Below are 22,647 nucleotides of genomic sequence, written 5' to 3'. Positions count from 1 at the left end.
TAAAGATTTTATTTATTTATTTGACAGAGAGAGAGGGAATACAAGCAGGGGGAGTGGGAGGGGGAGAAGCAGGCTTCCCGCAGAGCAGGGAGCCTGATGTGGGGCTCAATCCCAGGACTCTGGGATCACGACCTGAGCCGAAGGCAGACGCTTAACGACTGAGCCACCCAGGCGCCCCCACATGTAGGCTTTAATAGGAAGCAATAGGAATCAGGGTTTCATAGACAAGTAGCACTGCTAATATTACAGACATCCTCTTCTAACTTGTTTATATTAAATTCTTCGCATACTTGCCTTTTGCTCTAGTCAGAAAGTCCCCAAACACAGTGTATTTCCCACTTCATCCCACCTTTTCCAACATCTTTCACAGAAGCAAAGGAGCTGGGTTTCCATAGTAACACAAGTGTGACAGTTGAGGGTATCTGGGTATAGGTAAGATAACTCTCAGATTTAGTGGGGAGAGGAGAAATGAAGTTTTTTTTTTTTTCTTCCAGTAATGCCCTTCTGAAGCTAAAGAAACCCTAAAGTGTCAGTGCACAGTGTTAAGTTTTCACTATCATACAGATTTATAGCTCTTAGAGAAAATTCAATTTCATTTTATCTCATTTTTATTTTGTCTTTCCCACAAACAAATGGAGACATAAGTTTTTATTTCTAAAATCACTCTCAGAATAGATAGTTCATGCTGGCATAAAAATGAACATGATTAAGGAATCAGGAGACAGACACCCATCTCCCAACCAAATCTTCAAAATTCTCTACACGTTCTGACATCCTTTCTTATGGAAGCTAATCCTTCATCCAGTATTTCACATAAAGGCTCAAATTAGGTAAGTACCATCATATAATACAGAAGAGGAAAGAAAATATGACCTGCTTATCATGTTTCTTTTGCTTATTAGTGGTTAAAAATCTACCCTTATGGCAACATTGAGAATGAACATTGAGAATGAATATCAAATGAATATGAATTCATTGAGAATGAATATCGAATAGCAAGATGAGAAATATAAATGAGGCGCAACTACCCTAAGGGCGGCCGTCTGTATACTTCTCCTTATCAAGAAAAGTCAGCAGTAATGAAAGGTCAGAGAAAACAGCCTGGAAAATGTCAAAAAGCTCTCCTAATTCTTTATTATGCTAAGTGGGGTGACTAGGGAGCCCACTCACTATTTTTTGTGTGACAACTTCTATCAGATGCACTGCAATCCAGAGCTTCTCAACTTCTGGGGACCTAGGAAATGAAAAGTTGCTTAAGGTTACATTGTGGATTCACAATCCCAATGCAAATTTCCAAAAAAACCCCAAAACAAAACAAAACAAAAAACAAAAACAAAAAGCCACTGGACCTTTATTTGCTTCCAAAATAAATGATTTTTCAGCTCCATTGCAATGCAACGTACTACACAGATTGTAATGATCTATACAAAGAGAGAAAGTTTGAGTCTTCTCAAAAAGCCTAGGAATTTTATCACCATGATGCACAATTTGGATCTTAAAGAGACAGTCTGTCTTTCTTCTGAAAAGAAGTGTGACTGTTACAAAGCTAAAGTAACCTCAAATCAGCATACAAGTTTCACACAAAATATGAGACTTGTAAAAAGCTAGGTGAACACTGCACTCATCTACAACATCTTCTTGAAATATCCCTGCCAAAAAAGCTCAGATGTGATTTCCTTTAATTTTAATTCACTTTTTCACATTACTAATCTAGAATCAGATATCAGATCCTCTATGGTTTCCATGATCTTAAAAGATTCTTCTGATTCGAATTTTTTTGCAATCTGCCTTCACTGCTGATTCCAGAGGCTCAGATATTACCTCTCATACTTTGACAACATTTAATCAAGAAATGAAGACTGAGTTATATTTATTACACATTTTGACATGACACTTGCCCTCAATTATTTTAAGCAAAAACTTGGTATGTGCTATACTATAGCAAGATAATGCAAATATAAATTCTCCATTCTAATATAATGGACTAACAGAGCAATAGAACACTGCTGAATCTAAGTACACCTTTGTAGTAGTTTGATAATTGACAGAAAAGATGGTAAAGGAACACCTGGTTTTTCCAGGAACTCAGACCAACATCCTCTCTACATGATGACCTTGTGGGGAAAGAGAAAGGGCGAAGAGGTATGCCATGATCAAACGTAAGAACTGCAGAAACTTATTATTCCCAAGAAATGTGATTTAGTAACAGATGGGTGTAGACTAGTCTGAGAAGGACAGAGTTTAAGTAAGGTAAATCCAATAACCAGTTATTACAAAATATAATCCAGGAATACTTGGAAATATAACTTCTAAATTTGACGTTGCGGGTATGAGAGAGTGCAACTAACATATGCTACAGAGACCGAACGGTAAGTTTAAAAAACTAAGTAGTTAAAAAAAAAAAAAAAAGTTTCAGGAGGCACGCATGGAAGACCCGTGCCAACTGCTGCAGTATGTCTCCTTAAGTACCGGAAAATTTCTCACCCTAAAGACAAAAGTCCCTGTTTTCTCGATTCATCCCACGATTCAGCCCACATTCCCTCAGCACCATTTCCATGCCCATCATTTAGGCAGCATGCCAAGGAGACGACGTTAAACGCAGAATTCATCACTCTCGCCTGCAAAACACCTTGCTCCTTGCCAGCATAGGGCACGGCGACCGGCCCCTCATTCTCCGACCCCTCCCGGACCCCACCAGTCTCCCTGTCTCCATACCACCGGCCCTAGGTGGCAAGGGAATCGCGAGTCCTGGTTGGCTCACATCGAAACTCCGTCATTCGCCAGCTCACCTACGATTGGTTGGCAGAGGTGCGCAGGAGCAAACGCCCAGCCTGGCCAGGCAAAGGGAGGTGAGTTGGTTGATCCTGCGACTAGAGTCTCCCCCATTGGCTGACGGGTGGGTGTCACGTGGCATGAAGTGGCTCTCGATTGGCCGAGAAAGATACCATGGGGTACAGAAACGTGATCTGGTTGGTTGGACCGAATCCCAGCTTCCTACTAGGTGCCCCAGCTAGCTGTTGCTATGAGGTGTCCCTGGGCCTTCTGTTGCGGGTGGGAGCTCCGTTCTCCCGGTTTTCCAAGCGCCCGTAGCTGAGAGGGCGTGGGAAGAGCTCGACACCAGGCCGGCGATGGAGCAGGGCGGGGCTGGGGGCGTTGGGCGGGACCCCCAGCGACGTCACCGGGCGTGCGCCTGGCTTCCGCGGACTCGCCTTTGCCACCTCGGGCAGTGGGCAGAAGGGGCCCTGCAACCCCTCCCTCAGCGTTCTGAGTCTTAAAACAAAGCTTCGCTTCGTTGTGTTTATGTTCGTCCCCTCAAAAAAGCTTCTCGTTTACGTTGATGCAGGATAAAAACCAAAACTCCCAGTACTGAGAGACTGGGTGGTGTCAAGCAAAATCCCTCACCAAGACCTCCTTTTGGGCCTTGCCCGTTTCTTCTTTTCACTCTTCGCCTCACGTTAAAGCCTGCAGATTGCTCCGGCCCCGCTAACATCTTGTCTCCCCCAAATACCGAGCGTGGGATTCTCCAGTTGACCAGGTTCCCGGCTCAGGCAAGCGAACTGCGCATGCTTAGGACGCAGGCCCTGGGGTTCGACGGGGCGTGCGGGGTAGGGTGGTGTTGGGCGGCAGAGGAGGTTGTTTATCTAACCGCGAGCGGAGGCTTCCGCACGGCGCAGTCTCCCGGGAGCGCGCGCGGCCGGTCGCCTAGGCGACAGGGAGCAGGGGCGGGGCTGCGCCGCGGAGCCCCGCCTCGTGCCGCCGAGCCCCGCCCCCGGCAGCGCTGCGGCTCCCGCTCGGGCGCGCGCTCCGGCAGCCGAGGAAGCTGCGGTGGCGGCGGCGGTAGCGGGCGGGGAGCTGGGCGTGGAGGCGCGAGGGGCGGGGCGGGCGGGTGGCACTGCGGGCCCGCGGCTCGGGCGGCTCCGGTGGCTCCGGCGGCTCTCGCTCGCTGCTCGTGCTCAGTGCCCGCCGGCGCCCGCGGGCCGCATTGCCGCCCGGCTCGGCCCATGCCCAGGGCTGCTGCTCCCTCCGCCGGCGCCCGGGGGGTCGCGGCGGCCGTGAGGTGGGGGCGGCCGCGGGAGGCGGCGGGGCCGGCCGCCGGCGCAGGGTCCGGGGGCGCAGCGCGGCGGGCGTAGGTCTATGTCGCGGGCGGCGGCGGCGGCGGCGGCCGCGGAGGGACGATGCGCGAGTACAAAGTGGTGGTGCTGGGCTCGGGCGGGGTCGGCAAATCCGCCCTGACCGTGCAGTTCGTGACCGGCACCTTCATCGAGAAATACGACCCCACCATCGAGGACTTCTACCGCAAAGAGATCGAGGTGGACTCGTCGCCGTCGGTGCTGGAGATCCTGGACACGGCGGGCACCGAGCAGTTCGCGTCCATGCGGGACCTGTACATCAAGAACGGCCAGGGCTTCATCCTCGTCTACAGCCTCGTCAACCAGCAGAGCTTCCAGGACATCAAGCCCATGCGGGACCAGATCATCCGAGTGAAGCGGTGAGAGGGCCGGGGGGAGCGGGCAGGGGGCTTCGCGGTGCTGCCGGCAAGCCGACGTCCCGGGGCCAGAACTCCCCCGTGCTCTGGGTGGCCGTGGACAGGGGGAGCTGTCTGGGGAGATGGCTCTGGGGGTCTCATGCTCTGTAATAATTTTTTTTTTTTTTTGCCAGCATCACCACCACCACCATCATCTTGAATCTCAAATTTGAGTGCTTTGTTTCACAACTCAAATTTGGCATCCCGTGAACCTACAGCACAGCTCTTTGTCTCTTGGATATTATTAGTAGCACTTGTGCAGAACCCCAAAGGAAACAAAGTTTAAAACTTGCAGTGGGGGAAAGGGTTGGGTAGGTTTGTGTTGGGAAGAGGGGAGCTCTGCAGGCATAGTGGAGACATTTTCAGATTGAACAACAACAAAAAAATCTACCTTGGCAATACTTGACAGCAAAATTGCTCACACATATATGGTAAAAATGTCAAGTCCAGAGGAAAGACACCTTTCTCCTCTCTTAAAAGATTGAGTGGTGCCAAGGCGTTTTACAAAAATGAACTGTGCAATTAAGACGAAACTTTGAAGACATTAAATTATTTGAAGACGTCCTAACAGTTCAGTGAGGTTGAGAGAGTTATTAGCATATAGGAGCCCAGATATGCCATTTACATTAAAGAATGCGGCTTAACTTTTTTTTTAATCCAACTGCCTTACCCCCTCAAAAAAAAAAAAAAAAAGAAAGAAAGGGAAAAAAGCATTCCTGGAAACAAAACTGAAGTTTCTTCAAAGGTGTAACTCAAGTATTAGCTAATTTAAAGTTAATGCAAACAAGCTTTTTCCTGATATAAACTCTTTTTTTTTTTTTTACAGTGTGCATTTTGAAAATATGGCTTGTAGCTTAAATGGCTTAAAATACTTGTTTTCTCTTAAATATGAGTATATATTTTCCTATAATTTCAAGCATCAAAAATGTAATAATATCTCAGTTCAAAGTTTTAGCAAATTTTTCTAATTACTAGTTGCACATTATTGTTCTGTGATTCTTATTAGCTAATAATTGTTAATAATTTTGATATAGTGTAATTTTTTTTTCCTACCTAACTCTAGCTTTAGCCCTAAATTTGAAGACATTTACTGAAAGATAGTTGTAAGTGAACTGTAGACACAATCATGTTGTAAGTCAGAGTCACTTATTTTGAAAGAGCGAAGACCAAGTCATGTGTACTCAGTAGGTACTCAAAAATTCATTACAAGAGGTGGATTTTTAATGCAACATATGATCAAAGGGGATGCCCTGTCCCCATCCCCCTTTAACTCATTGCGCATACACTTTAATAGCTAAAATAAAATTTTGTATATTATTTCTTGCTAAAACTCAAACTAGAATAAAGTGAATATTTTCATGGTCTCTGTTGCCGTTCTAAGATCTGTAAATCTGATAGTTTTTTACTTCTCCAGTCTCATTTTCTTAAAGTTAATTGCTGTAGATAACAAACGAGCAGTTTTGGTGCTAAATTTAATAAATGTATACTTAAGGGGCTACATTGCAGTGACTGAAATCCTTAATTAGTACACCACCCCCCATACTACTAAAAAAAAAAAAATACAGAACAGGGCAGTCTAATACATTGTCACATGTCAATCTTAAGCCATATACATACATCAAATAATAAAATGAATGCCCCAGCTGCTCCAAACTTTACATTTAAGTGTATACATAAAATTCAAACATTGATAAAAGGGCAAACTTCTTGACAAAAGCCTAGGGGACAGAATATGGCAAAATATCCTCAGATATTTTAGTCCACATGATTTTGTAGTTTCTCATGATTTAGTGGAGATTACTAATAGTGGGCTAATCTAAACTTGGTATGGTGAAACTATTTATTTGTTTGCACCACAACCAAGGGAGAAAAAAAAAAGTAAAATTCTACTTGCCTAGGTGTCATTTTACTCACTAGTCTCAGTTCTTGATGTAAAAAAACCATGGGTCAGCTGACGTCAAGTTCATAAACTCTTTTCACTGGAATTCATCCATCGTATCCGTAAGGACCCCTTGGGCCCTTCTGTGTTCTGACATTATATACCTCACCCTAATTTTATCATCTGGCCTCCCAGCCTATAACATATTATAAATAACTTACATAGAAAGAGAGGATCTGTGTATATTATGTATATTAGAAGATAATAGATAATGCCTATATGATGCTAAAGTAAGCATTAAATGTGCTAGTAATTTAACTCCTCCCACTTGAGAATAAAACATGATTTTCAAATAAGTAAATTTCCTGTTCTTTTTGGGAATCAGTTTTTAAATTAAGCAGTTGCTATAGGAAGTATTCAGTAATTATTCCTTCCTCTCTGCCCACTAGCTGCTTTACATATTACAGCCATTGTTTGGGGGTATTTAATATCACCATAATGCCAGTGACAAAAGTGAAGTGCAGAGAGGTTTGGTATTTTACCCAAGACCAGTCACTGATGGAAGGATTTAAACCAAGATCTGTTACAATCCATGTACTCTTCTATACCAGGCTGGCTTTGAACTTGTTATTTACTGGCAAATTCAATACCCAGCTTTTGGTCCAGGGTGGCATTGTTCCATACAAGTATAATGTGAGCCACATATGTAATTTAAAAATTTCTAGTAGCTTATTTTTTTTAATTATAGCAGATAAAGTTAATAAGGCATTTTTTAATGTACTATTTGCCATTTTAACGTGTAACCAATATTCAAAAATTGAGATATCTTACTTTCCTTTTTATTCTAAATTTTCCAAAATCTGTTGTGTAATTTACACTCACAGCACATTTTAATTCAGATATATTTCAGGTGCTCAGAAAGCACCTGTGGCTGCAGGCTACCATATTGGGCAGTACGGGTCTAAGGTGTATGTATTGCAGGGAAGCAGTAAGCCTCAGCTTCCTTATCTGTGAATGAGATGCACCCTTCAAAGTCTTTATTAGGATTAAATGAGATAATTTATTTTAAGGTGTCCGACACAATACCTTGAACACAGAAATTGCTCCAAAATTCCAGCTATTCTTTTATTAATAACCTTGTCACCCTACCTTCTTTAAATTTTATCCTTGATATAAATGTAATTTTAGAGGAAATAAATTTGTGACTGCCTTTTGAAATTCATTGCCTGATGTAGACAAGATGAGAATAAAAAGCAACTGGGATTAAAACAACCCTTGGAAAACTTTTGCTCATATATTCTCAAAATATTTTCCCTTATTAAGGGCCTTATGGGAAAGGGGAGGAGACTGAAGATTTAACTTCAAGAATAGCACCAATTCATGGCCAGTGACAGTGAAATGGAGCTTTTTATTGGATTGTTCTTGTATGGAATGTTGTGCTCTTAGAAAATGTGGAACAAGCCCATCCTCCCTCAAGTGTTTACAGGTGCAGAGGCATTCATCTACTTATACTACCTCCCGTCCAAGCCAAGTGGCCCAACTAAAAAGGCTGTATTTGTTAATTCACATACTTTCCTTTTTCAGCTTGACTTCAGATGAGAACACACACTCAAGGAAGTGTGATAGGGATATAGAATATGTTTCAGTTGAAATAAAACTAGAATTTTTTCTGATTTCATAATTGCTCCTCCCATTCCTCCCCGGGTAGGCCATGGTCCTGACTTAGTGCTTGGAACATGCCGTTCAAGGCCTGTTGTTCTCAGAATAAAGCCCAGAAATCTTCTACATGACCTTCCGAGGCACAGCATGCTCCTGCCCGTGTCTGCCTTTCCGGCCTCACCTTTTCAATCTCCTCGTCCCTTAGGTTCCAGCACCCACACCTGCTTTTAGTTCCTTGAAAGTACCTGTCTGGGCTTTCCTTGTACATGTAGCATTTACCTTTTGCAGTTAATTCCTACTCATTTTCACCCCTACTTAAAAGATTTCCTCCTCAGGGAAGCCTTCTTCCCCTTCCCAAGCTGAGTTAACTCCTTCCTGTGTTCCCACACTGGATGAAATGTCATGCTTCACGCCTTCCCTGAACCATGCATACCTCAGACCTCTCTGGTACCCTGAACTTCCCTCTTCTTGTAGCACTCACCGAAGTTGAACTATTTGTGTGATGATAAACGTGCAGTTGGTCTTTCTCATTAAACTCTAGTCCTGTGTGGCTAGCACAGCTCCTGGCAGAGAGGAAACGTTCAAGAAAAAAGTGTTGAAAGAAAACCAGTGTTTGGAAAGAAAACTATTTTTATTGTCCTTTAGCCTTGGTATCCCCGAACATTTTAATTTTATAGATGAGGGAGACGATTCTTAAAAGTCCCATTTTGCACGTGGAGTAGGTGGTCTCCCTTCAGCTCTAACATTCTCTCACAGTATTGTACCTACTTGGGGTGACAACGGAAGGGGTGAAATTTAATAAGAATCTTGAAGCATCAGGAGCTCCAAAGCCTTCCAGATGGAGGAAGTGGCATGGGAAACTCATACAGTGTGTTTGTTGGCTGTTAAATAGACCAGATTGGCTGAACTAGGAATTCATATACAAGTGTGAAAGGAGGGAGGTAAGGCTAAAAAATGTAAAGCTAAGTTACAGAAGGTTAAACAGTTTGGACTTGATCTTGTAGTAAAGGACCGTGATCAAAATTGGTATAGAAATGATAACATGGAGATGATGTGATAGAAGGTTTGGTGACAATAGACCAGAGTTAGGGGGAATGATCCTGCAATATTGTGATCATCTATCCTAGTTTTTGTGTGAAGTAGAAAGATTCTGAATTAGCATGGTATCTGCAGGAACAGAAAGGAAAGAAGGGATGCGAATAATACTGTAAAGAATGAATTAAACTTAGTTGGGGGGGGAGGGTCAAATGTAACCTTGGACACTTTGAACATGAGTGAACGGGATTACAGAGGAATAATGGGGGGACATTATTTCTGTGTTGGAGATGGTAATCATCCGTATAGATGCACCTAATAAGTAATTAGAATATTTGAATAAAACCTGAAAGATCACTTTACATATGAATGTAAGAACTCAGGATCCTCCCTGTAGTTCAGATGTGGAGAGTAGATGAGACCTCCTGGGTAGAATAGACAGAGAGGGAAATGAATGGATATGGCCAGAAATAGAAATTGTAAATGAATATGGCCAAGGATAGCACTTGAGAGTTGTTAAGATACATAGAGGAGGCTTCACGCATTACTATATAGGCTAGAAGGCATGGGGGGCATTTTAAGATTGGGAACAAGAGAACGGGAAGAGGCAGCTGATTTGCACTACCCAAAGCGAAATTCGTTACTATTTTTTTTTTACTTTTATTACTAATATTTCTATATCATTTAAGCGATCACTTTTAAGTGACCAAACTGATCGTTTGCACTTTTTCTCCTCACAATAAGTAGCCATAAAAACCTTCTCTAAAATAGAGGCAGGTGGCCAATTGCTACACAGACCTTGACCCATGACAGATTGGTGCTATGGAGCCGAAACCAGGGAATACATCAAATGTTTGTCCCAAGTAAGTGGAATTTCTAGAGTCTCCCACCACTCCTTCCTCCACAAACACCTTCTTCCCCAGTTTGATACCTCTAGTAACCAAAATTGTCATTGGAAGCTGGGCCTCCAAAGTACAGAGCACCTAGAAGCCATGAGTCACTTTTTATAGCCCCAAGTATTGTCTTCCTGAAGGGGAAACTTGTATTTGCCACATTATGAAATTAGAACATTACAATATTGTGCCTTTCTCTTTGCTATCCCGAGATTGGAATTGTTTAAGTTCGCTTTGCAGATGGAGCAGATGATCTCCCTTCGGCTCTAACATGCTGTTGGTACTTCTCTCTAGTGGGCGCCATGAGGGAAGAGGTAGGGTTCAATATGAGCCTTAACGAATGAGCAGCCTGTGACCCGCAAATCTTGTCTAGTTAAGATTTGGTGATAATTGTGTCAATGAAATCTATAATCAGAGGGATCATTCCTATAATTTTTTTTTTTAAAGGGAGAGGGGGCAAAAGTAATTTAAGTAGCCAACCGTTCTACTACTGCACACAGACAAAATACATCGCCTGTCCCTGCATATTGATATAACTCCTCCGGCAGGAACAAATGGATGATTTGAAGGTGACCTCACTGACCACCCAATGAGAAATATTAAGGTCGCCAGGCAAGTGGATGATGTTGACTCTCTAGCGCTCCTTTAGGAAAAGGTGGAGTAATGAATAGGTAAACACTAAGGAGAAGGTGGAGGAACTGATAAAATGTCTCTAGATGACTCAGCCAACAGGAAGACCCAACTAAGTTGGAATCCTGTTATTTGTTAAAGTTTTCCAGTTAGTAATACATTTGAGTGTTTTCTCTGGGTCCTCTTCCACTAAATTATATATGTCACACTAAAATGCATAGATTATACATTTATGTATATTTCTAAGCAATGAACTTTACATAAAAGCATGTACACCATACTTAATTCATGAGGTTTTGTTTTTTTTTATCAAGGGTAATTTTGGTTACACAGTTTTTTCCTTAGCCATTGTCTTCAAACCTAAGCCCCTGGGGAAGGATGTGTGATTCTACTCTAGGGTTTTTCTTTTTTGCTTCTGTTTTCACTTTTCCTTGTTATCTGTTTTTCTCTCTCTCTCTGTTCTTACCCACTATTTTCTTATGTACTTATATTTTTCTGGCTTATGGAATAAAAAGAATTGTAAGTACTCTACAGTTTTTTTGGAAAAATATCTGGGTTTGGATATGAGTAGCCTCTAATATGAGATAAAACTGATGGAGACAGAATAATTACAAAAGTATAAATGTAGAGATATTATTTCCATAGGAAATGCATCATGAAATTTTAAGAGTGTGCAGAAATACTTTTTATTTCTTACTTTCACAGTTGTGGTTAATTATATTAAAAATTATTCTCAGCCTGGCAGAGAAAAGTTAAGTTTCTTAAACATACCGTTATGCTTTACCAGATCAAACTATGCCCTTCAGTAGAATAATAGCAGTAATGGTAATGCGATGATCTTAGACATCTACATTTCCATAAAGTGTGTAAGTAAAATGTAGATATGTTGGTAAAGTTTAAGGTTATCAAAATATCTAAAAATAGCATATCTCTAGTTGTGAAGATTTTAACATGGTATATACCGAATACTCTTTCAATAGATTTAACTTTATACTTCCAAAAGATTGAAATCTCTTTGGAACTATTGGGCCCAATATTCCAACTATTTCACCTTTTATTCTTGTAGGAAAACCCTAATAAAATACCTACATGAGCCTGATTTTTAATACATTTCAGTTTATATTAAAGGTCACAACTGTGAAAAAAAATTTTTTTAGGCCTGTGAGTCAAAATAAAATTATTGGGTATCTGAATCAAATATCAGCAGCATATTGTATTGAAATCATGGTTTGGTAAGTCCAGTAACAAAGCAACATTGGGAGTCTTCGAATCTGATTCATTTTATTACTTAATGTTGAAGATACTGCACATTGCTGAAAACTCTTATCTGAATAAGCTATTTAAAATAGATGACAGTGTGTAAATTAAGTACACTTGTAAAGTATACATTCTTTTTACTCAAAATGCTCAAATATATTCACTGTCAGAATTGGATAGATTATTGTTTTTGCTTTGTTCTGTTTTTTACTTTCTCTAATAATCTTTCTTAATATGTTTAAGGTTTGAAAACATACCAAAACTGATATTTTAAGGGCAAATATAATCTATAATTTTTGTGTTTTTAAAAAATTGATTTTTATTGAGATATAATTGACATACAACGTATTTAGTTTTTTTTCCACTTAGAATTATGCAAGAGAAACATTGTAAAATTTATTTAAAACATTTAGAAGTGTCACTCCCCATAAAACATGATAATTTGATATGTATATACATTGCAAAATGATCACTACAATATGTTTAGTTAACATCCATCACCATTCATCGTTGCAATTTTGTGTGTGTGTGTGTGTGATGACAATTTTTACAATTTTCTCTTACCAGGTTTCAGATGTACACTACAATATTGTAACTATAGTCACCGTGCTGTACATTAAACCTCCAGGACTTACTTATCTTGTAACTGGAAATCTGTACTTTTTTACTACCTTCACCCATTTCTCTCTCTCTCTCTTTCACACGCACACACAAACACACATGCACGCGTGCACGTGTTCACATACACACCCACCCATCCTGCCAACCACTTATCTGTTCTCTGTGAGTTCAGGTTTTTGTTTTCTTTTGTTTTAAGATTCCACGTGTACATGAGCTCATACAGTATTTGTCTTTCTCTGACTTATTTCACTTAGCATAATGTCCTCAGGGTCTATCCATTTTGTCTCAAATGGCAGGATTTCCTTCTTTTTTATGGCTGAATAATATTCTTTTTGTGTGTCTGTGTGGATATATGTGTTTACAGACAGACATACCACATTTTCTTTATCCATTCATCCATCAATGGACACTTAGGTGGTTTCCATGTCTTGACCACTGTAAGTAATGCTTCGGTGAACATGGGGTGCAGATATCTCTTCGAGATAATGATTTTGTTTGAATAAATACCCAGAGGTAGAATTGCTAGGTCATATGTAGTTCTACTTCTAACTTTTTGAGGACCCTCCATACTGTTTTGCATGGTGGCTATACCAGTTTACATTCGCACCAGCAATGCACAAGAATTCCTTTTCTCCACATCCTTGTCAACACTTGTTGTTTCTTGCCATTTTGATAATTACCATTCTGATAGGTGTGAGGTGGTATCTCATTGTGGTTTTGATACGCATTTCCTTGATGATTAAATTACCATTTCATGTATTTGTTGGCCATTCATATGTCCTCTTTGGAAAAATGGCTTTTCAGATCCTCTGCCCATTTTTTAATTGGGTTGTTTGTTGTTTTGTTTCTGTTGAGTTGTATGAGTGCTTTATATACTTTGGATATTAATCAGATCTATGTTTGAAAATATTTCCTCCCATTTCATAGATTGCCTTTTCATTTTGTTGATGGTTTCCTTTGCTTTGTAGAAGCTTTTTAGTTTGATATAGTCCCACTTACTTATTTTTGCTTTTGTTACCTTTGTTTTGGTATCACATCCAGAAAATCACTGCCAAGACCAGTGTCAGGGAGTTTACCCCCTATATTTTCTTCAGAGTTTTGTGGTTTCCGATCTTATGTTCAAGTCTTTAATCCATTTGAGTCGATTTTCGTGTATGGTGGAGATATTGATCCAGGGTCATTCTTCTGCATGTAGCTGTCCAATTTTTCCAGTACTATTTACTGAAGAGACTATCCTTTCCCTATTGCATAGTCTTGCCTTTGTTGTTGTGAATTTGTTGACCATGTATGCATAAGTTTATTTCTGGGTGTTCTAGTCTGTTCCATTGATCTGTGTGTCTATTTTTATGTCAGTGCCATACTGTTTTGGTTGCTGTAGCTTTGTAATATAGTTTGAAATCAGAAGTGTGATGCCTCCAGCTTGGTTCTTCTTTCTCAGAGTTGCTTTGGCTATTCAGGGTCTTTTGTGATTCCATACAAATTTTAGATTTGTTCTATTTCTGTGAAAAATGCCCTTGGGATTTTGATAGGGATTGCATTGAATCTGTAGATTGCTTTGAGTGGTATGGATATTTTAACAGTATTCTTTCAATTCATGAGCACAGAATATCTTTCTATTTATTTGTGTCTTTTTCAGTTTCTTTCATCCGTATCTCACATTTTTTTAAAATTGTTATTTCTGTCAAAAAACAAAGTATTGAAAAAAATAACACATCTCCCTGCCTACTTCTATGTATTCTCTCAGCAGTGGCTTTCACATTTTCTTAATCATGGCCCTCAGTAAGAAATACATTTTACATTGTGACGGTACACACAGCATAAATACAAGTCTCATGAAATAATAGTTAAATTTGTTATGTTCCTTGTATTATATTTTCTATTTTATTCTTATAATTTTATTTCATTGTTTTTAAATGTTCCTCTTGATCCACTAAATTGATCTCATCACACACAATTTGACAACTGCTATCCTACAATATTTGTACTCTAAGGAAAATAAATAGAACTATCTCTGTAATTGTTGGAAACAGCATTTATCTTTTCCTGCTTTTCCAGTTTCCAACAACCCTATATAAACGCTACAAAATGAAGTGCTTCCTAACATGAGTTAGTAAATGCACTCTCCATTACAAAGAAAGATAACATTTAGTCACTAAACAAAAAGACATGTAAAGTCTATCTTTGAAGAAGCATTTATTTCTGTTAGTTGTGCATATTAGAAATATGGGGACCTATTTCTCATTTGTCGTGGAATTTTATTCATTCTGGTAAGGCAGGAGAGGTCCTGCCTTGTGAAGACTTTAAACAGAAAGAGATGTAGTAGGATTCAGCCCGGGATGTGTGCTTATTAACAAGGATTATCCATCACTACAACAGGTTGCTGAGGAGATTTGGGAAAGTGATCTTTATTAGAGCTTTGGTGCATCTGTCCAGGATGACATTGATTCAGCTCTCCCTTTAACAGTAAAAATAGATGAAGATGACCATAATTATATATATCTTAATATCACTTAGTAGAATTACCCAAGAGAAAGGTCATAAACCTTTACTTAAAGCATTTATGAGTGTTATTTCTCATTCTTTTCTAGGAGCAACCCTTAAAAATTAATAATTCAGATGTGGAAATACTACATCATATTAATAATTCAGTACATATTAGTATTTTCTGCTTTATTAGGTATCTTTACAGCTTTCTGTCAATGAAATCTTGGAGAGTGTTTTTCTCTATTCTGGGATGGAGAATTTTGTTGTTTTATTCTAAGTTCTAAATACATCCATCGTTAGGTTTCCAGTGATTATAACAAATACTGCATATATGATAATTGCTCTAACTTATTATTTTATTTTACCACACATACTGATCTTATTTATGAAGACAGTGTTAATCCGGTTAAAGCTGATTCGCGGTACTTATTAGTCACATGATTTGGGGCAAGTTAACATTATCTGCACCTCAACTTCCTCAACTTCTGTAATATGGGTATAATACTAACGAGATAATGAATGTAGTGTTTCTTTACGTAGTAACCCTAAAATATCCGTAGTAAAGTTTCCCCAAAAATCACACACACAGGAATGCAACTCCAGCATTTATCTGACTTTATAAAACAGTGTACTGCCACATGATTTCTTAAGAATTAGACTCAATTGTGATTGCCTTACCATATCTAGATAAACTATATAGCCAATCTGGTAGTGTTTTTCCATTTTTTTTCCCACTGCTTTCTCGTCTGTGTCTGAAGTTGCTAGTACGGTATGTTATAGAAATTTAGCATAGACCCTGAGTGTTTTGTCTTTGCCTTCCCGTAGAGACTCTGTTGGCTGTAAATGGTGACAGTGTGTTTTTGTGACTCACAAAGAATTGTGATGATTTTTAGTACATGTGTTTTAAGCATAAGGAGTACTTTATAAAAAGTGATGAGACATATAATAAGTATTTGTTAAATAACACGTCTTTAAGTTGATAATGATAATAGACCTTTTTATGAATACCAAAAACTGTACAGGGGGTGAAGACAATTTTAACACTCTATATGGCCAGTTTAGATAGGTAGACAGAAGACAGATGGCTAGTGTAGAGAGAGAAATATGTTGACAGCTTTTTAATAAATTGATTTCAGAAGTTTTATCTGTCTTTGTATAAAAGTCATCACTGTCAACATTAAATACTATAGTTTAACTCACTTCATTTGCATAACATTGCTCTGGGCGTTATGCAAAATCAGTACAAGGTGGTATCTGTCCTTCTGGTATGCCAAAATGTTCTGTAAGTGAATATATATTTGACAGTGTTGAGTTGATGGTATATAGAGAGAGGGACAAAATGCATTCTCTAAAACAATTTGATTTCTAAGTTTCAAAATATTTTTCCACCGGAAAACATTGCTTTTACTAGGCCACCTTTTCTAAGGACTTTTTCGTGCATTGTAACTTGTAGAAATGAAAAATTTGTCTATAAGAGTAGTGCCCACAATGGTACATTCACTTTGTTATGTTTAGTATATTTCGATCCTCCCTGGAAATGAAATCTTAGTTTCTGTTTGTATTTGGTTATAGAATGGTTTGAGCAGAATTGTTATTTTAGAAAGCATTAGAACAGGAAACTGATTTGTGGAAAATTGAGAAAAAAACAGAATAGCTAGTCGTCAGGGAAGATAGCTGGGAGCCTAGCTAAAGATAAAAGTTGATTATCAAGGATAATCTAATATAGATTAAGAAACAAAAAATAAGCTTTATCTTTATATCATTTTTTGTTTTTGCATTTAGCAAAGTAAATATCCAACTACAGTGTATATAAAATTATACTGTCCAAAATATCATTCCCCCCCACACCCAAATGATCCACATACAGTCAAGACTATTCTTTATCTGCTTTTGAACCAACACTTCAAACAAACTTTGGCCACCGGTGATGTTGGTACAGTGAAGGGCTGGATGCCCGTGGTAAGAAAATAGTTAAATACATTTATGCACACATACATGAAAGCTAACTGGAAATTAAGATAACTTTTTTTAGTTTATTTTGAAGAGCAAGGGATGAGAAAAGAATTTCTCCGTGGTTAATTCAGTTCGTGCATACTGACTAATATAATATTACTAATGAGACAGAACTTTTTTTTCCAGTGGTCTTGCATTGAGGAGCAGTAATGTTTGCATAAAAAAAAATGTCTGTTCTTGCTCTCAAATGGACATTAACCAGTTTCAGCGTGCTGGTTCCTTAGTGAGGAAGGCTCTAAACAGAGTATTCATCTCAGTGATGGAGCTGCCCTTCGGAGCGCTGGGTGGGAAGGACCCTCCGGCAGCGTGCGGGCTCAGCAGGGTGAATGCTGTGCCCACCAGCAGCAGTTACCCTGAGGGAAGCAGCCGGTGTGGCCTGTTCCCATCCGTGCCTAACATGTCAGCGCCCTGATTATGGGAGGATACCTCCCAGAGGTACATACATTTGAAAGGCTGCCCTTGATGACAGACAGTGTTTATTCCTAAGGTCTTTCTGAACAGGTCATCTGTTTTGATTGAGGGAAACACTTGGACACTGATGGAAGGAAAGGGTTGTTTGGGGGAAGGAGATTTGGTCCATGGCTCTCATCAACACATCCTATTAAAATAACAAGTCTGGAAGCTTTTTTTTTTGGCCATACTGATTGGCTCCAAACAATCCCATGCATCTTTTCCTTTGATTAAGTATCACTGTTTTGATCTCGTCCCTTTTTTCCAGCGGTGACCACGTGTCTCTGTTTACCTGGGGCAGTTCAGGTGTCTGTTGCTGTGGCACATTTTTGTACAGTGCCCATTTCCATCTCGAGTATCTCTGGGCAATAGATTATATGGTCATTCTAGACTCTTACCTCAAATTCCCTGTTTTTAGAATCTATCACCATTTAAATCCCATTTTTACATATATTTTTGTGATATCTAGTCTATATAGAGTCTGTTTTTTTGACCAACATCCTTTTGTATTGCATTTGTTGATGTGGGTCAACAAATCCTGATAAACTGGGACTTTTATTCCGTTTTTAAAGATGACATTTTTTTCTAAACACGCTGGATTAAAGATGGCTACAGAGTCTTTACACAACTCCCATCGAGAGGAGGCTCTGTCTCCCCTCCCCTTGAGTCTGGGCTGGCTGGTGACTACTTTGACCAACAGAGGATGGCCGAAGTGATGCTAAGCAAGTTTTGGGCCTAGTCACTAAGAGGACTAAGCAGCTTCCACTGTGGTCTTTTGGAGCCCTGAGCTGCCATGAAAGAAGTCCAGCCAACTTGCTGGAGATCCCATAAAGAGGGCTGAGACTACGATGGAGAGTAGCCAGCCCGCCAGCATTCCAGGCCTGTGGTGAGGGCCATCTTCGACCCTCTGTTCAGCCCAGCCCTAACTGAACACCACTGACTGTTCCCAGTCAGTGCCATGGGGAACAGCAGAATTGCCCAGCTGAGCTCTGCCTAAGTCCCTGACCCATACCATCATAAAATACAGTAAAATGAGGGTGCCTGGGAGGCTCAGTCGATTGAGCGTCTGCCTTCGGCTCAGGTCATGATCCCAGGCTCCTGGGATCGAGCCCTACGTCGGGCTCCTTGCTCAGCAGGGAGCATGCTTCTCCCTCTCCCACTCCTCCTGCTTGTGCTCTCTCTCTCTAATAAATAAATAAAATCTTAAAAAAAAAAAAAAGAAAAATAGTAAAATGATTATGTTAAGCCATTAAGTTTTGGGGGTGGTTTTTTATGCAGCAGTAGTTATCTGAAACAACAAAACATTTTAGGTACACATGTTATTTTAGCAGTTATTTTGATAAAAGAGTACTATTGATCTTTTGGATTTCTCTGTGAAGATCTTTAAAAAATATTAAAGATAAATGATAAGTGAATCAATGAGTTGATGTATCTTAACTCTTAAGAGGTGGCAAATTGATGTAAGCACCTACCACCTGGCCTCACATTTATCTGCCCTCACATTTTATCTGCCCTGTGTCATTTTACTCTCCCCACCCACACATAATTAACTTTGAAGATCACATTTGATTTTATTGAGAATGTAACATATTAGGGGCGCCTGGGTGGCTCAGTCGGTTAAGCTTCTGACTCTTGATTTCGGCTCAGGTCCTGATCTCAGGGTCGTGAGACCAGCCCCACGTCAGGCTCTGCACTGGGAGTGGGGCCTCCTTGGGATTCTCTCTCTCTCTCTCCCTCTCCCTCTGCCCCTCCCCCACCAACCTCTCCTCCCCCTCCTCTAAAAAAAAAAAAAAAAAGAAAATATAACATATTAAAGTTTAGTTTCAGCAGAAAATCTTAAGTATATTTGACATACTGCCATCTAATTTAACAAAAAAATTTCCTTCCATGTATTTATTTGGTGGTAGACTGCTTTGATTTTGATTATCAGGCATCTGGCACATAGAAAGTTTGTTGAATTAATGAATATAGGTCCCTTCAGGTCATTACGTTCTGCATTTTGGCCATTTTCCTCCCAAATATCTGGAGACACCCTCCCCCCCCCCCACCACGAATCAGATGAAGCATTTCAGTATCTAATGCAAGGTATAATAAAGAATAAAAAATAAAATATTCTGGATAGTGTTCATCCAAAAATGCTTTTCTCAGACTGGTGACCAGGGATATTGTTTCTGTGACATTTCCACTGTGGTCTATATGCAAAAACTGTTGTATTTGAAGATCTTCATTTTATGTACTCCTCTGTTTGCATGTTTATAGAAGAATTGATTGCAGCACTGCGATAGAGGTACGTAGATAGAAAACATTCCTAGCCCTTGTTTTCCTGAGGGCCCAGATCTGACTGCAAAGGGAGCACGGCTGGTGTGAAGCAGACACCAGACTTTATCCCAGAGCTCCTAACTCTCTTCGGAGTTTTGTTTTGTGTTGTTCTCTGTTTTCTTTCATTATCTCACTAGGGCTGAGCCATGGCTCATATCTAATGACTTAGCAGTGTTTGGAGTGAGAAGATGACTAGAATAAGAAAAGATAACTTCTGTTTGGAGAAGATGGGAAATTGTCAGCCTTTGATAGTAGAAGGAATCACATTTATCCTGTTTTTTTCTCAAATCGAACGGTCTTCCATAGACGGTTAGATTGACTCATGCTTGCCAGACCAACGGGAGCCAGAGATAGAGGAGAGAAGATTTTATGTAACATTTTTCGTACGTTTTTTACAGATCTATCACCACAATTAAGATTCTAGAACTGACTTAACTAACAGATGGTTTGAGCGAATTTCGAAAAGAATAATTAGCATTTCTGTAGTATTTTACAGTATCCATAATACTTTCATGGCTAATTCATGTAAACTGCCTAGCGGTGTCTGGCACCTAAGCTGTCTACAGATGCCAGCTATTATTAGGAAAATCACCACCGTCGTGCTCCTCAACATAATGCCTGAGTATCATTAATATTTCTGTGTCACAAATAAGGAACCTGCAGCTCAGAAAGGTCACCTGACATCCAAGGGAGCAGAGCTGGGCTTTTTCTAGGTCCCCTAAATCCAAATGCAGTTTTCTCTCCCTTATAATAATGCACTCCATTAGGATTTTAGCCAGGGGCCAAATTGTGGTTGACCTTGACTCTTAGCCTAGGGATAAGCTTTATCTAGTCATTGCAAAGCCAACACATTTTTTTTTTCCTGAGGTAGCGGGTTCAGGGGGATGGGGAGAAAACTGTGTGCAATGTTTTAAGATAAATACTGTGGCGGTGGCATAAAGGATAGAATACAGAGGTGAGGAGTTGGAGGTGGGATCAGCTAGGAGACTATTGCATAGTTCAAGGGTTTCTGTAGCAGGAATGAAAGTGAAGGGACAGATTTTCTCACATCCACTAATGCTTGCTCTCCCCATCCTCTGTACTCACTGTACTAGACCTGTTACGGCCCCTTATCCCAAACCTGATGACTATTAAAGGCTACTGAAGACTTTGTGCTCACCAGCCATTCTTCCTTGCTGGCTCCCACAGAGACTTTTTACAACTGTTTCTAATTTCTTTTACTTCGGTGTTGGTTTGAATCAGTGTCTGTAGCTCATCCTTCTCCTTTGGCTGCTGGTGGGCACCCTAACCTCTGCCAATAGTGGTAGTTTACAGCTCTTTCATTGTGCATTTGTTTGGTGTTGCGTTTTCCATCTGTCACCTGTTATTCTCCTGGTTCAAAAAAAAAAACAAAAAAACCCTCTTTAATAGATACCACCAGTTGGTCTTACGCTGGTTGAACCAACCAATTATAGCACCATGCGTAACTGATGTGTTCTTCCCCCAAGGTCTTTATTGCTGGAGAGAAGAAATCCTAATTCTCTTGTCTAGAAACCAAGCTTTCTAGACATCCAATGTGTTGGGTTTTGAGGTTAGCTTTTTCTTTCAGTTTTATTTGGTGCTGTTTGTATTGTAACTTGGAAAGTAGAAATGTTTTGATATCCTATACTACAATCGTAGAACAATCTCCCAGGACAAATACTACCCTATTCATCATTTAAAAGTTCCTAAAAAGTTTTAGCTCTTCATAGCTTTGCTGCATCTTTTTTTTTTTTTTTAAAGATTTTATTTATTTATTTGAGAGAGAATGAGAGAGAGCACATGAGAGGAGGGAGAGTCAGAGGGAGAAGCAGACTCCCTGCTGAGCAGGGAGCCCTATGCGGGACTCGATCCAGGGACTCCAGGATCATGACCTGAGCCGAAGGCAGTCGCTTAACCAACTGAGCCACCCAGGCGCCCGCTTTGCTGCATCTTTAAATCTTCTTCATTCAAAAGTAGCTTTTAAACAGTATTTGTAATTGATCTTTAACTGTGTACCAGAGACATGGGAGTTTTCATTCGTAAACATTTTTGTCAGAAATTCTGAAATGAAGAGGTGCCAAGAAGATGTATTCTGTAACTTAACCTGGTAAAAATGTATGTAACAGTTCAGAAAACTTGCTATTCCTGAGCAATTGACTCAGTGTAGTCTCTTCAAGTACAATAGTTAGACCTGTTTTTAAATGCACAGGTTTCAGATTGCAACTCTCACTAAAGGTAAAACGCATGTTTTATGTCTGAACACATTTGTTCCTTTGATAGATGAAAGCTGTGTGTTCTTCATATATGCATCCAAGCTTGAGTTTTCCCTGCTATTTAAATTATGTAGGAAGACCCATACTTTGCTGACAGATTTTTAAAATGATATATTTTGATTTGGTGACTGAATATATATTAAAATACAGATTGAAATTTAGCTACACATTAAAGTATCAAAGACCAATCACTGCTTTCTTCTACCTTATTTTGGGTATCGTGAATATTGCGCTTTAAAAAAAAAATAAGAATCAACTGGTTTATTCAGATAATTTTTTGCATTTGGTTTTTAAGTGACAAGATTTTAGGCCTCTGGTTGTAAACACTTCCTTACAAATAACACATTATTGGGGTAGAAAATCTCCATTTCTAATAAATAAAAAGCCAAATTAAATGTGTAGTCATCCCTGTATTTTTTCTTTTTAATAGAGGTATTTGAAGTGCTGTGGTTATCTTGATAAGCCTGAAAAGAACTGTGGTCAGATGAATCCAATTTATAGATCGGAGAGTGAAGAAAATGTTCAAAATTATCATCATTTGTATTTCCAATGACATGTACTTCAGTATTAGTATTCCTTACGCTTTCAGTCTTCAGCCAGTTTCGAATA

General features: G+C 39.7%; 1 protein-coding gene across 1 annotated transcript in view; it reads left to right on the top strand.

The window, feature by feature from the left end:
- The first annotated feature begins 4,118 nt into the window (after positions 1 to 4,118).
- RAP2A (RAP2A, member of RAS oncogene family) overlaps positions 4,119 to 22,647 on the top strand; it is a 34,445-nt gene continuing 15,916 nt past the window's right edge. The window contains exon 1 of the mRNA XM_032402727.1: positions 4,119 to 4,489. Coding sequence (XP_032258618.1) covers positions 4,176 to 4,489 — 314 coding nt within the window. The 5' untranslated portion in view covers positions 4,119 to 4,175. The remainder of the gene's footprint in view (positions 4,490 to 22,647) is intronic.

This window comes from Phoca vitulina, unplaced genomic scaffold (genome assembly GCF_004348235.1).
Source record: "Phoca vitulina isolate PV1807 unplaced genomic scaffold, GSC_HSeal_1.0 scaffold5, whole genome shotgun sequence".
NCBI classification, from domain to species: Eukaryota; Metazoa; Chordata; class Mammalia; order Carnivora; family Phocidae; genus Phoca; species Phoca vitulina.
Note: the sequence above shows the minus strand (reverse complement) of the source record. Positions and strands in the feature narration are given on the sequence as shown.